This window comes from Carcharodon carcharias, chromosome 21, assembly GCF_017639515.1.
Source record: "Carcharodon carcharias isolate sCarCar2 chromosome 21, sCarCar2.pri, whole genome shotgun sequence".
In the NCBI taxonomy this organism is placed as follows: domain Eukaryota; kingdom Metazoa; phylum Chordata; class Chondrichthyes; order Lamniformes; family Lamnidae; genus Carcharodon; species Carcharodon carcharias.
Window position 1 is genome coordinate 1,675,974 of NC_054487.1, and position 12,918 is coordinate 1,688,891.

Consider the following 12,918-nt stretch of genomic DNA (forward strand, 5'->3'; position numbering starts at 1 on the left):
TGCAACCCCGGGATTGGGAGTTTCTTATTGAGAGTTTGAGGACTTCACTGGGTGTTCGTGATGCCTCATCATCCACGCAGCCACCGCCATTCCTCTCCACCACTCGGCCCCTCCATTCCGCCCCAAGCACCCGGCCGCCTTTCGCCCTCCCCACGCCCTTAGCCTCCCCGTTGCTCTCTTGTCGCTCGACCCCTTCATTCCTCTCCACCCACCGGCTTCATTCACTCGCGTCGACTTTCTGTTGCTCAGCTCAAGTTACACCCTGCAATGCGCATGCTCCAGGCAAAGTCCGGTACTCTGTCTGCACGGGGAAATCTTGCAGTGAGGATAAGGCATATACTACCCCGCAGCGAAGGCTGAGCAGGAGCACCGCCATTGAAAGGTCACGTGGTTGAATAGAAAAATATGTTTGTGATCCGAAGACAATGAAGCCATTGGGCCAATATGTACAATTTTTTAAAAATCACATGATCACTTCAGCTGCTGTGACTCCAAAGGGTTCACATGCAACTGTTGGGGTTTGTTCTGCTGTTGGTTACTCCCAGAACAGAACTCTGGTGGAGGTTTTAGGCACATTGATTACTGGAACAAATTATTTAATAATTCTGTATATCATCTCCATGGCTCCAATTGTAATCGGAGTTGAAAATATAATTATCCAGTTAAGATTTCGCCTTCTCCATGGCGGGGTTCCGACCCAGATTTCGCTACGGTGCAGAATGTGCCCAATGTTACCCACAGGGGCTCCCGCGCAGGCGCAATGGTGGGTTGAGAAGGGAGCGTGCGCAGGTCAGATAGGCGCATGCGCAGTCTGGATGAGCAACTGCGGGGATGCTGTTATCTCTGCTCCGCAACCGGAGAGAAACGGCCGATTGTAGGAGGAATGGAGGCGGCAGAGCGGGTGGGGAAGATTCACAAACACCCAGTGGAGGCCTCAAACCCCAAAGGAAACTCCCGGTCCCGCGGTCACACCGAGCGGGGCGGCGGCTGTTTATCGGGTGAGCGGGGAGGGATGGAGCCGGCGGCTGGGTTAGACAGGAGGATTCACAAACACCCGGTGTAGACCCCAAACCCCCAGTAAGAAGATCCCGGGTCCGGGTTTGAACCGGCGGCAGCTGCTCGGGGTTTTCCCGCTGACAGGCCCGGGGGTCAACGGCCGCCATCTTTACAAGGGTCAGTGTGCAACGGGGCGCATGCGCAGCAATAGAGGGCGCAACCCCGCCCCTCATTCACTCCGATTGGCTGGAGGTCCAGCCGCTGCCGTTCGGTCCTCCGGCCCCTCCCCTTCCATTTGGTCAGTCACAGAGAAAAACAGCAAAGAAACAGGCCCTTCGGCCCATTGTGTCTGTGCCGGCCCGCAAGCCCCCATCTATTCTAATCCCATTGTCCAGCACTTGGCCCCTAACCCTGTAAGCTGTGGCGTTTCAGGTGCTCATCTAAATCTTCTCAAATGTTGTTGCCTCTACCACCCCCTCAGGCAGTGAGTTCCAGACTCCAACCACCCTCTTGGTGAAAAAAATCCTCAAATGCTCTCTAAACCTCCTGCCCCTTACCTTAAATCGATGACCCCTGGTTATTGACACCCCTGCTAAGGGGAAATGCTTCTTCACTTCCACCCTATTTATGTCCCTCATAATTTTGTATAGCTCTATTCCCTCAGCCTTCTCTGCTCTTAGCAACACAACCCCAGCCTATCCAGTCTCTCTTCATAGCTGAAACTCTCCAGCCCAGGCTGCATCCTGGTGATTCTCCTTTGCACCTCTCCAGTGCAGCCGGGGAGGCTGGAGCCAGAGATGCCGTCAATCACTCCCCAGTCATTTTGAACTGGAGCAAGAACAGTGCGGAAACCCTAGGATGTGGTTGGGGAGAATTCAGAAACACCTGCTGGAGGAAGGAAACTCCCAATAAGAACCTGCAGCTCTGGGGATTTTCACCACGAACAGGCCCAGGTTAACGGCCACCATCTTGCTTCAACAGCGAGTTTTGCGCATGCCCGGCTATCCTGGTGAAATGAGAGTAGGCGGGGCTTCAAGGTCCTAGTAACCAGGAGAAAAGTGATTCATTCATTGATTTTATTCTCAATCTGCACACAGAGGTTTGAGAACTGAACTGAACCAGAGCAGATGGAGGGAGAAAGCTGGGAGTGGAGGAAATATATGGGGGAGATGGTATGATGGGTTTGGAATTTAGCACAGAAAATGGGAGTGTGTTTGGGCCAAGGGTTCGCACCTTTGGGAAATGAGAAAGTTAAAACAAGAATTGTCTGCTCTGGATTCCTATGCTGTACTACCAATGATTACTTTTGTAACCTTTCTTTGCAGATCTTAGAAAGGAAGGAATCGGAGATGTTCACTGAAACTAAACGTCTTGGCTGAGTCAATTGCTTATTCAGAACCTGAATACCATCAACCTTTGAAGATGGAAGGGAAAATGTTCGTCTGTTTTGTCTCCAAGAAAATAATTGAAATATAAATGTGACTGGACAAGTATCAAGACACATATACCCGAGTGAGAGCGTTTCACTGCACTGACTGTGGAAGGAGCTTTAACCAGTTACACAGCCTGGACAAACATCACACCATTCACAGCAGAGAGAAACTGTCACCTGTTCTGTGTGTGGACAAGGTTCCAATTGATCGCCTCAACTGTAGAAACACAAAGACATTGGCACCATGGAAAAACCTTGGAAATGTGAGGACTGTGGTAAAGGATTCATTTATCCATCCCGGCTGGAATATCATCGACGCAGTCACACTGGGGAGAGGCCGTTCACCTGCTCCAAGTGTGGGAAGGGATTCACTCAGAAAACCTCCTTGATGTTACACCAGAGAATTCACACTGAGGAGAGGCCCTTCAGCTGCACTTACTGTGGGAAGAGGTTCAGGTATTCATCCACCCTCAATACACACCAGCGAGTTCACACTGGGGAGCGACCTTTCACCTGCTCCATGTGTGGGAAAGGATTCACTCAGTCAGCCAGCCTGCTGAATCACCAGCGAATTCACACTGGGGAAAAGCCGTTCACCTGTTCTGTGTGTGGCGAAGGTTTCACTCGGTCATCCAGTCTTTTGTCACACCGGCAAATTCATACTGAGGAGAAGCCTTTCAGCTGCACCTCCTGTGGAAAGAGTTTCGGGCATTCATCCACACTCGCTGTACACCAACGTACTCACACTGGGGAGCGACCGTTCACCTGCTCTGTGTGTGGGAAGGGATTCACTCAGTCATTTGACCTGGTTAGACACCAGCGGCTTCACACTGGGGAGAGACCATTCACCTGCTCCGTGTGTGGGAAGGGATTTGCTCGATTATTCAGCCTCCAGTTACACCAACGAATTCACACTGAGGAGAGTCCATTCAGCTGCACTACTTGTGGAAAGAGTTTCAGACAGTCATCTGTCCTTATTGAACACCAGCGAATTCACACTGAGGAGAAGCCGTTCAGCTGCACTTCCTGTGGAAAGAGGTTCAGACATTCTTCTGCCCTCACTGTACACCAGCGCACTCACACTGGGGAGAGGCCGTTCACCTGCTCCGTGTGTGGGAAAAAATTTGCTCAGTCATTTGATCTGGTGAGACACCAGCGAATTCACACGGGGGAGAGACCATTCACCTGCTCCGTGTGTGGGAAGGGATTTGCTCGGTTATCCAGCCTTCAGTCACACCAACAAATTCACACTGAGAAGAGCCCATTCAGCTGAAATATCTGTGGAAAGAGATTCAGTCAGTTATCTAAGCTGACTGTACACCAGCGAATTCACATTAAGGAGAGACCATTCACCTGCTCCGTGTGTGGAAAGGGATTCACCAGATCCTCCAACCTGCGGACTCACCAGTGATTTCATAAATAACTGCGGGGTTGGATTCTGCTTCTGTTAATCACGTCCAGGATTGATAGTCTGACAATAAATAGGTTTGTTCCTGCTGATGTTAACAGCCGTATAACTGGCTGGAGTTTAATATTCTGGATCTGTCACTGGTTTTCTGAACTGCAGTGCCCCTTTTTAAAAGCACCATCTGTGACATTACCCCTTAATTCAAGAACTCATGACAGGAATGCATTTATAATAAAATTATTAACTTTTACCTCAATCATAAATTGATCTTTGGTACGAACTCTACAATTCAGTATCTGAGATTTTCCACTGATTAACATCTCCAATTAGAAAGTGCTGATTAATCCTTGCTGACAATTCTTACTGATCTGCATATTCTTTATAGTGACACCTCCGTTGTGCAATTAAACTATCAAGCAAGATGAACAAAGTAGTGAAATATTTTACAGGCTCATCAATAAAAGCTTCATCAGTCAACATTGATATTGCTGAATCTTGGAAGTGGCTGAGTTCAATCATTTCTGACACAGCAGCAGCAACATTTGGGAAAGGTGGAACCCACAACAAAGTGTGGTTTGTGACCTACTCAGCAGAGATGAATCTGTCATTGAAACAAAAAGCAAAGCCTACCTGATTACAACATAAACCCAACAGCTAGAGCACAGTGTGACTTGAAAGTAGCTGAGACAGTTGTGTAAAAGACAGGGAGATACTGTGTAAATAAACACTGGATCAGCCCACGTCAAGAAATCCAAACTGCCTGTGACAATGGAAATCTACGTGCTGTGTATGATGGGATCAGGAGGGCACTTGGTCCGACCATCACCAAAGTTACCCCGTGAAATCAGCAGATGGTGAAGCACCCACTGACAGAAGTAAACAGATGTCCCACTGGGTTGAAACTGCTGTGAGCTGTACTCCTGTGAGAAGGACATCTCCCAGTCTCTGTTTGACTCTCTCCTGCAGCTTCCTGTCATGATTGGGTTGGACGAGGAACCCTCATCACGTGAGCTCGAAAAGGCCATTAATTGCTTAGCAAGCAGAAAGACACCTGGCAAGGATGGAATTCCAGCTGAACTGCTCAAACCCAGAAAGTCCCATCGACTGTCACAGCTTCATGAGCTCCTCCTTCTCTGTTGGGATGTAGGATCCATTCCACAGGACATGTGTGTGATTGAAGAATGATCACAATATACTAAAAGAAAGGTGACAGAGGAGATTGCAACAACTACAGGGACATCTCACTCCTCAGCATCACAGGGACGTCCTTCACTAGGGTCAGGCCTCCATCTGCTTGCAGACCGAGTGTATCCAGAAGCACAGTGCGGTTTCTGTGCTGGCAGATCTACAGTGGACATGATCTTCTCCATACGCCAGCTACAAGAGAAGTTTACAATTGGGATTGAATCTAAAATGCTGCCGGCTTCTGTGCTGAGAAAAGTGAAAGGTTATAATGACTGAGTGAAAGTAAACATTTAAGTATGAATCACAATGAACTTGTACAATTGTAAAAGACATCGAAAAGTTTGATTCCCTAAAGATAAGCTTCAGCCTTGAGGTTCTGTTCTGGAGCTCACAAGCTGTGGGAAGCTCCACCCTCTTTAACTCTTTTCAGTCTCAGAAGGTTGAAGCTCCTTTTGCCTGTGAAAGTGAACTTTTTCAGTTTTATTTTTCTTCAGTTTTATTACCGTCATTTGGAAAGGTGCCTGAAGGAAGAAGAAAAAAATAATATTTGGGCAAAGCTGAGAAAAATACCAAGAGAATTGGAAAAACAAAGATTGAAATGGGGTTTGGTTCATCCTTGATCTGAAAATGAAGTTACATAAAGTTGACACAAGTGTGCACATTTGAGAATGTTTCTTCAGCCCCTTTGCTAACAAGCTGAGAAGTTAACCCTTTCCACTACAGCACGGTGATAATTTAAACAAAAGGCTTTGCTTTTTAAAGATTTGACTTCATCCCATTTGTTATCATTCAGGATAAAGTGCCTGAGAATAGGAGATATGGGAGTGATCTACAATCTGATTGCAAGTCTCTGTACTTCTGTCTCTGATCTACAAACACCATAATATGAGTGTATTAAATGGGACAGTAAAGTTCCTTGAGTTTTCCTGAATGAGATCGAATGGTAATTCATGAAATGACGTATTTAGAATAAAAGATAGAGAAAATCACACCACCAATTGGGAAATGGAATAATTCACTTGAGTATAATTCATTTGACTAGTTCAATCTGACATACCTGTACCTTCTAGTGAAAGTCAGGGAAGTGTAGATGAGCTCAGTAAAAACAGAGATTTCTCTTGGTGATGTTTGTGTCCTTTCCTCTGTATTTTAAAAGAAACTGAATTTGATAGTCAGGCCACTATCCGAGACTCCAGAACCAAGCAGGGTTAGATCAGCAAAGATCTTCAGACAGACACCCCATTGATATTTTGATAAGATCACCTGAAAGACCAAGAGTGACTTGCATAGGTTGGCACATTCAGCATGATATTGGGATACAGTGTGAGTGTGCAGATGTGATATGTTCCATGTGGTGTAATTAACATGTGGAAATGCATGGTGACCCTGTACTGAAGAACAGGTCCCAGACATGCTCAGCTACTTGACAACAGAACATGAAGTGATTATTGTGGAAAATTGAATAAGACATTTTAAATCATCAGGACATTAACTTATACTCCATAGTGAAACTAACTATAAAACAATCAGCATTGAATGAAACACACTGGTACCTATCAGAGGGAGTAAAGTTAAAGTGAAGGGGGAAATAGAATCTGGATTTAGAAAATATCCACAAGGTGGATGCAGGTGAACAGAGAGATGGAGAATCTTTAAAGTCCGTACATGAACTTCTGTTTGAACCAGATGTATTTACCACATGCTAATAATTTAGATTGTGTGAGATGATCAGCAGGTGGGGAGGATGAATCTAAGTCGATAGTTATCACATTTTGACATTTATTCTTGGTGGCAGCTCAAGGGTTTGTGTTGCTGATTCTGATCATTCTGGCAGCTTTAGTATGTTATCTACAGTTTGTCATCAAGAAATTAGGAAAACAAGCTCGGAGCTTAGAAATAGGTTAGTCAGAAATCAGTTGTGAGAAGCCAATCAGGATTTTCCCTTTTCAAGGTGGGGAGATCTGTAAGAAATCACTGTCTAATAATCTTATAAAATCTTCAGAAATGTATTGAATATTATAGGAATAGCGCTTCATCTTTTGCTTAGGAAGAATGAGGGGAGATGGTAGAGAAACTGGAGAAAGATGTGGGTTCAGGACACAGACAAGAGGGAACTTTAGAGACAGTTTGTCCCAGTGGGCTAGTGGAAGGGAGGGAAGCAGCAGAGGCAGCTGATCAGATTGTCTCAATCTTAGTGACAAAGAAGCTCCATGAGCTCCTCACACTTGTTGTTGGAGGTGAGGATGGAGGAGACAGGGGAGAGGGAGAGCCCTTCCAAAGGAACTAACTTGTGTTTGAGATATTAAGAAGACTTGACACAGTGAGTTTAACACAAAGCTGATTTATTTGACTTTTATCCAGAATATCAATCCCTATAACTGGGCTGTAGTTTATTAACATCAGCAGAAACAGCCCTGAATGAACATGGTTAGTCCTGGATGGAATTTCACAACAACATCCAATCACTGTAGTTACTTATGAACCCGCTGGTGTCTCAGCAGGTGAGATGACTGAGTGAATCCCTTCCCACACTTGGAGCAGATGAATGGTCTCTCCCCACTGTGAACTCGCTGGTGTGTCAGCAGGTGGGATGACTGAGTGAATTCCTTCCCACATTCTGAACAGGTGAACGGCCTCTCCCCAGTGTGACTGCGCTGGTGTTCAGTGAGGTGAGATGACCATCTGAACCCAGTCCCACACTGAGAGCACCTGAACGGTCTCTCGTCAGTGTGAAGACGTTGATGGGACATCAGATTCCCAGAACTTATGCAGCACTTCCCACAGTCTGGACATTTAAAAGGTCTCTCCTCAGTGTGAACTCGCTGGTGTGTCAGCAGGTTGGATGAATCCGTAAATCCCTTCCCACACTCAGAGCAGGTGAAAGGTCTTTCCCCAGTGTGAACTCGCTTGTGAGTCAACAGGTGGGACAACCGAGTGAATCCCTTCCAACACTTGGAACAGGTGAACGGCCTCTCTCCAGTGTGACTGCGCCGATGCATCTCCAGCAGGGAAGGGTAATTGAATCTCTTCCCACAATCCCCACATTTCCACGGTTTCTCCCCATTGTGACTGCGTTTATGTTCTGACCGGCCAGATGATCGGCTGAAGCCTCGTCCACACACAGAACACGTGTACGGTTTCTCCCCACTGTGAACGGTGCTTTTTCCTTCCATGTTCAAAATCTAAAGATATTCAGTTTACGATAGAATGGGCGACTCCATCAAAGTCTGAAGTGATGTTTGGTTTCAGTTTCCTGACTATAAATCCTCCCCTTCTAATACCCTGTGAAATTGATTTAAAACAGAAAAAGGGGAGTGAGAGGGAACCCACAAAAACACAAAGGCAGGTTGTGAAACTGAGCTGAATGAATCTGGGAATTTGTGGGGCCGGCACGAGGAAAAAGTGACCATGAAAACTGCTGGATTGTCATAAAAACCCAACTGGTTCACTAATGTCCTTCAGGGAAGGGAACCTGCCACCGCTCTGGGCCTACACAAGACTCTGGCCCACAAGGGAGGAGAGGGAGAGAGAGAGATGGGAGAGGCAGGGGGTGAAGGATATCTACAACACAACAAAAACTTTGACAAAATTTCCAGAAACCTCAACCTCCACCCGCTAGAAGGACCAGGGTAGCAGGTGTATGTGACACACCATCACCTCCCAAGTTCCCCTGCAAGTCACACACCATCCTGACTTGTCTGACATTCAGTACTAAGTCAGCTGAAAATTCCTCCATTTAATTACTGGGAAGACTAAAGCCATTGTCTTCAGTCCCAGCTAAAACCTCCACTCCTTAGACACCGACTCAATCCCTCTCCCGGGAACTGACTGAGACTGAACCAGACTGTTCATAGGAATAGGAGTAGGCCATTCTGCCCGTCAAACCTGCTCCACCGTTCAATCCAATCAATGTCTTTTTCCCCACACTATCCCCATATCCCTTCATGTAATTGCTAAGCCTGACATCCATTCCCTTGTTCCCTCTAGACTCAACTCCCGGCCGGCTTCCCACATTCAGCACCCCTGTAATCCAGAACTCTGCTTACTCGCTCCAAGTCTTGTTCACCCATCACTCCTGTACTCACTGACTTACAAAGGCTCTGGGTTAAGGAGAACCTAGATTTTAAATTTCTCATCCTTAGTTTAAATTCTTGCAAGGTCTTTCCTTCTCTATCTCTGTAATCTCCTCCAGCCTCACAATCCTCCAAGATATCTACACTTCTCTAATTCCGACCTCATCAGCATTCCTGATTTTAACTGCTCCACCTTTGGTGTCTCTCCCAGCAGCTGCCAAGGCCACAAGCTCTGGAATTTCCCCCCTAAACATCTCCACATCTCTTTTCTCCTTTAAGATACTCCTTAAAACCTACCTCTTTTAGTAGACCTTTGTTCATCTGCCCTGATATCTCTTCAGGTATCTCAGTGTCAAACGTTGCTTTCTAACACTCCTGCGAAACACCTTGGAGCATTCTATCACACAATAGAATTAATTAATTAACGTTTCAGGGTGGGCAGTATGTGATGGTCAATATAAGCTCAGAGCGGGAGAGAAATTGACTATAGCACAGGAAAAACAATTCCTGACTATGAAAGATACTGTGGGAAGATAAAGCTGGGAAGCCAGCAGCACGTGGTGAGGGGGTGGACAGCAGTGGAAACCTCATTTAGACAGAGTTGGCAGAAGTTACAGTAGAGTACTAAACATAGTTAAAACACACCCGGTATTAGAGGCAGGAGAAGTTAGACAATAGCAGAGAGGTGATCAGGAAGGGCAGAGGTAAAACAGAGCAATGGGTGGACATCGATTCAGATCCACAGTAAAGGAGTCACACCAGCCCCAGAGCCATTGAAATCTCACAGATAACAGAGTACAACACTAAAGGTCTCAATTGTAGATGAATACTCAAAAATATTAACCTCTGAAACTATTTCACTCATTCCAACTTTAGACTCTCCTGCTGGAGCCTGCGACTGGAAAGAAAACAGAAGCACTGGAGTCAGAGAAAAATCTCCCAGTTGAGGAAATACCCAGGGGAGCTGGGTGATGTCACCGTGTAATTGTCGATGTGTGATGATGTCACAGTGTAATTGTTGATGTGTGATGATGTCACAGACATGGACACAAGAACATCTGGGTCTGTGCAAACCAGTGATCACCACACATTATGAAGGATGTGAGGGTCCGTTGAGGGACTGCAGAGTAGATTTGCGAGAATAGTTTGAGGGATGAGGGATTTTAATTGTAAGGTTAGGTTCTGGAAACTGGGGTTTTCCTCCTTGGTGTAAAGGAGATTGAAGGGAGATTTGATAGAGGTTTACAAGATTATGAAAGGTATGTATAGGGTAGTTAAATAAAATCTTTTCCCATTGGTTGATTATAAAAGGATTAAGGGACAGAGATTTAAGATTTTAGGCAAGATCCACAAGGGGGATGTGAGGAAGAGATTTTTTACCTGGTGACTGGTAGTGACCTGGAACTCAATGCTTACATTCAAAGGCTGGTGATATTAAGGTGCTGAGGAATCAAGTGACTTTCAGATGTTGATGTGCTGTTTGGTTTGAGTTTCTCATCTCCCTTGAGTTTCCCCTCCTCTTCTTAAATCCTGTAAATGGAGTACACAAGATCCATCACTGTCAATCCAGGACAGAAATCCTGAAAGGATTCCCTTGGTTTGAGTTTGCTGTGTGTAAATCCTCCCCTTCTAACTCCCTGTAAAAGGAGTTTCCAAAATCCATCCCTGTTCGTCCAGGATAGACATTCACAATATTCTCTCCTTCTGCTATCTGGACCAGGATGACCGCGCATGCGCCCTGCTGCACATTGCCCCCTATAAAGATGGCGGCCGTTACCCCGGGCCTGCTGAAGGGAGAAATCCAGAATTTTTCAGTCTGTTCTCTGTAAACACAATACCGGTACCTTGTTATTTGGGGTCTGCGGCCTGCACTGTGTCTTAATGAAACCTCCCTGCCCAGGTCCGCTGGCTCCATTCCTCCTCACACACACACTAACTCTGTTAGTTTGCTCCACTCGACATTCACTCACCAGCTCTGAACAACTTCAGTCACAGACCAGCACTGTGCATGCTCATGAAACAGACCGCAATGCGCATGCTTCAAAAACACACACACACACACACACACACGCAGTGTAATGCGCATGTGCAGGAAGCTGCTTTAATGGGGATAGGGCACATTCTGCCCCGCAGCGAATGCTGGGTGACCACCCCGTCATTCAAAGGTGATAATGTGCAACAGAAACATATGCCCTGTAATCAGAATACGATGCCAAGGGGGCAAGATATAAAATTCTTGAATCAATCGATGCAGTGACCAAATTGGTCTAGTTTCCACCATATTTCTCTCCTGGCTGTAATGAACAGCAGCACAAAGCACTACAGCTAGACCTGAACCCAGTGGAGTCTCAGCAGTTGGGGTGAGATGGTGCCTTTTTATCGCTCCCAAACATGGAACATTAAATGCCTCTTGCCAGTAGCAATGCCCTGACTGTGGATCAAACTCTATGAACTTTTCAAGTTGGAGTGTTAACATGTGGGCAAACTGAATAAAGCCCTTTGCACTCATGAAGTATCTGAATGGCCTCGCACCAGTGAGACTGTGTTGCTGTGTCAGTAAAAGGGATGATGAGTGAATGCCTTTCCATTTCCAGCTGGTGAATGATCTGTTTACAGTTTGAGTTTACCTGTATGTTTTCAGCTCAGACATGGATCTCGAAATCTACTGGTAATGGGTTTGTCCATAAGAACAAGCAGCAGGAGTCGGCCATTCGGCCCCTCAAGCCTGCTCCGCCATTCAATAAGATCGTGGCTGATCTGAAAGTAACCCAAAATCTATATCGTGCCTACCCCCAATAATTTATCACCCCCTTGCTTACCAAGAATATATCCACCTCTGTTTTAAAAATATTCAAAGACTTTGCTTCCACAATCTTTTCAGGAAGGGAGTTCCAAAGACTCATGGCCCTCTGGGAGAAAAAAACTTTGCTTCAGCTCTGTTTTAAATCAGTGAACCTTTATTTTTAAATTGTAATCCCTAGTTCTAGATTCCCCCACAAGAGGCAACATCCTCTCCACATTAACCCTGTCAAGTCCCCTCAGGATCTCATATGTTTCACTAAGGAGTTAAAGAAATGCAAAATACTGCAGGTGCTGGCTATCTGAAATAAAAACAGAAATACTGGAATTCTCAGCAAATCTGTTAGCGTCTGTGGAGAGAGAAACATGGTTTTCATTTCAGGCCTGTAACCTTTCATCAGAACCGCACTGCATCTGAACTGTTAATTTTGCCTCTCAATCCAAAGATGCTGCCAGGTCTAGTCAGGGAACTCAAGAAGAAAAAAGAAAATCCCTTTGAGGAATGGAATCCGAGGAAAATGAAGGGTGAAATGCCCGACTGACCAGAGACAGTCAAGGCACCTTTCCCTTCTTTAAGACGCTGGAACATTGACTCTGATGTTATCAGTGAAATTAACTGATCTGAGACATTGAAAGGGTTCTCGTTACCGCACATCAGGAATTCAAACCTAATATTGGCTTTGGGACAATCAGAATATTTAGTAACAGACAAAACACGGGAAGGCTTTAAGGGAGACAGGACCGGTTGTAGGAGAGCTGGTTCCCAGTGACATGGATGTGTCTGCAGTGGGTGGGATCAGACTGTTTCCATATAACCATAATGAATGTCCCATCCTTTATTTTGAAAGAATAAAACTGATAGAGAACGATAGTCATCTGGGTAGTGACAACCTGAAGATTTGACTCACCTTCACCCTGGTAGGGATACCTTGTTGGCTGACCTCTCATAAGTCTCTGTGGTGCAATTGGTCAGCGTGTTTGCCTTTTTATCGAAAGGTTGGTGATTGAAGACCATCCAGGGGCGA

The 12,918-nt window shown here is 45.8% G+C and overlaps 2 protein-coding genes across 5 annotated transcripts; one reads left to right on the forward strand and one right to left on the reverse strand.

The window, feature by feature from the left end:
* The first annotated feature begins 817 nt into the window (after positions 1 to 817).
* Positions 818 to 6,010, forward strand: LOC121292940 (zinc finger protein 135-like). Of its 2 annotated transcripts, none has more exons than XM_041215447.1 (2): positions 818 to 998; positions 2,322 to 6,010. In XM_041215447.1, exon 2 carries the CDS (start codon positions 2,673 to 2,675, stop codon positions 3,699 to 3,701), a length of 1,029 nt encoding a protein of 342 aa, XP_041071381.1. In that variant the 5' UTR covers positions 818 to 998; positions 2,322 to 2,672; the 3' UTR covers positions 3,702 to 6,010. The 2 variants fall into 2 exon arrangements, with proteins under 2 accessions (XP_041071381.1, XP_041071382.1); XM_041215448.1 differs by having other exon boundaries at positions 863 to 901.
* A 1,356-nt stretch (positions 6,011 to 7,366) lies between these two features.
* LOC121292950 (zinc finger protein 774-like) lies at positions 7,367 to 10,980 on the reverse strand. Of its 3 annotated transcripts, none has more exons than XM_041215460.1 (3): positions 10,939 to 10,980; positions 10,475 to 10,624; positions 7,367 to 8,303 (listed from the first exon to the last, which is right to left on the reverse strand). In XM_041215460.1, the coding sequence occupies exon 3, from the start codon at positions 8,192 to 8,194 to the stop codon at positions 7,493 to 7,495; it is 702 nt and encodes a 233-aa protein (XP_041071394.1). In that variant the 5' UTR covers positions 8,195 to 8,303; positions 10,475 to 10,624; positions 10,939 to 10,980; the 3' UTR covers positions 7,367 to 7,492. The 3 variants fall into 3 exon arrangements, with proteins under 3 accessions (XP_041071394.1, XP_041071395.1, XP_041071396.1); XM_041215461.1 differs by lacking the exon at positions 10,939 to 10,980 and adding an exon at positions 9,392 to 9,491 and having other exon boundaries at positions 10,475 to 10,715; XM_041215462.1 differs by lacking the exon at positions 10,939 to 10,980 and having other exon boundaries at positions 10,511 to 10,715.
* Positions 10,981 to 12,918: the final 1,938 nt, after the last annotated feature.

Bases quoted from the DNA above. Each gene is read 5' to 3' on its own strand.
- LOC121292940 (XM_041215447.1), top strand. From the start codon at position 2,673: ATGGAAAAACCTTGGAAATGTGAGGACTGTGGTAAAGGATTCATTTAT.
- LOC121292950 (XM_041215460.1), bottom strand. From the start codon at position 8,194: ATGGAAGGAAAAAGCACCGTTCACAGTGGGGAGAAACCGTACACGTGT.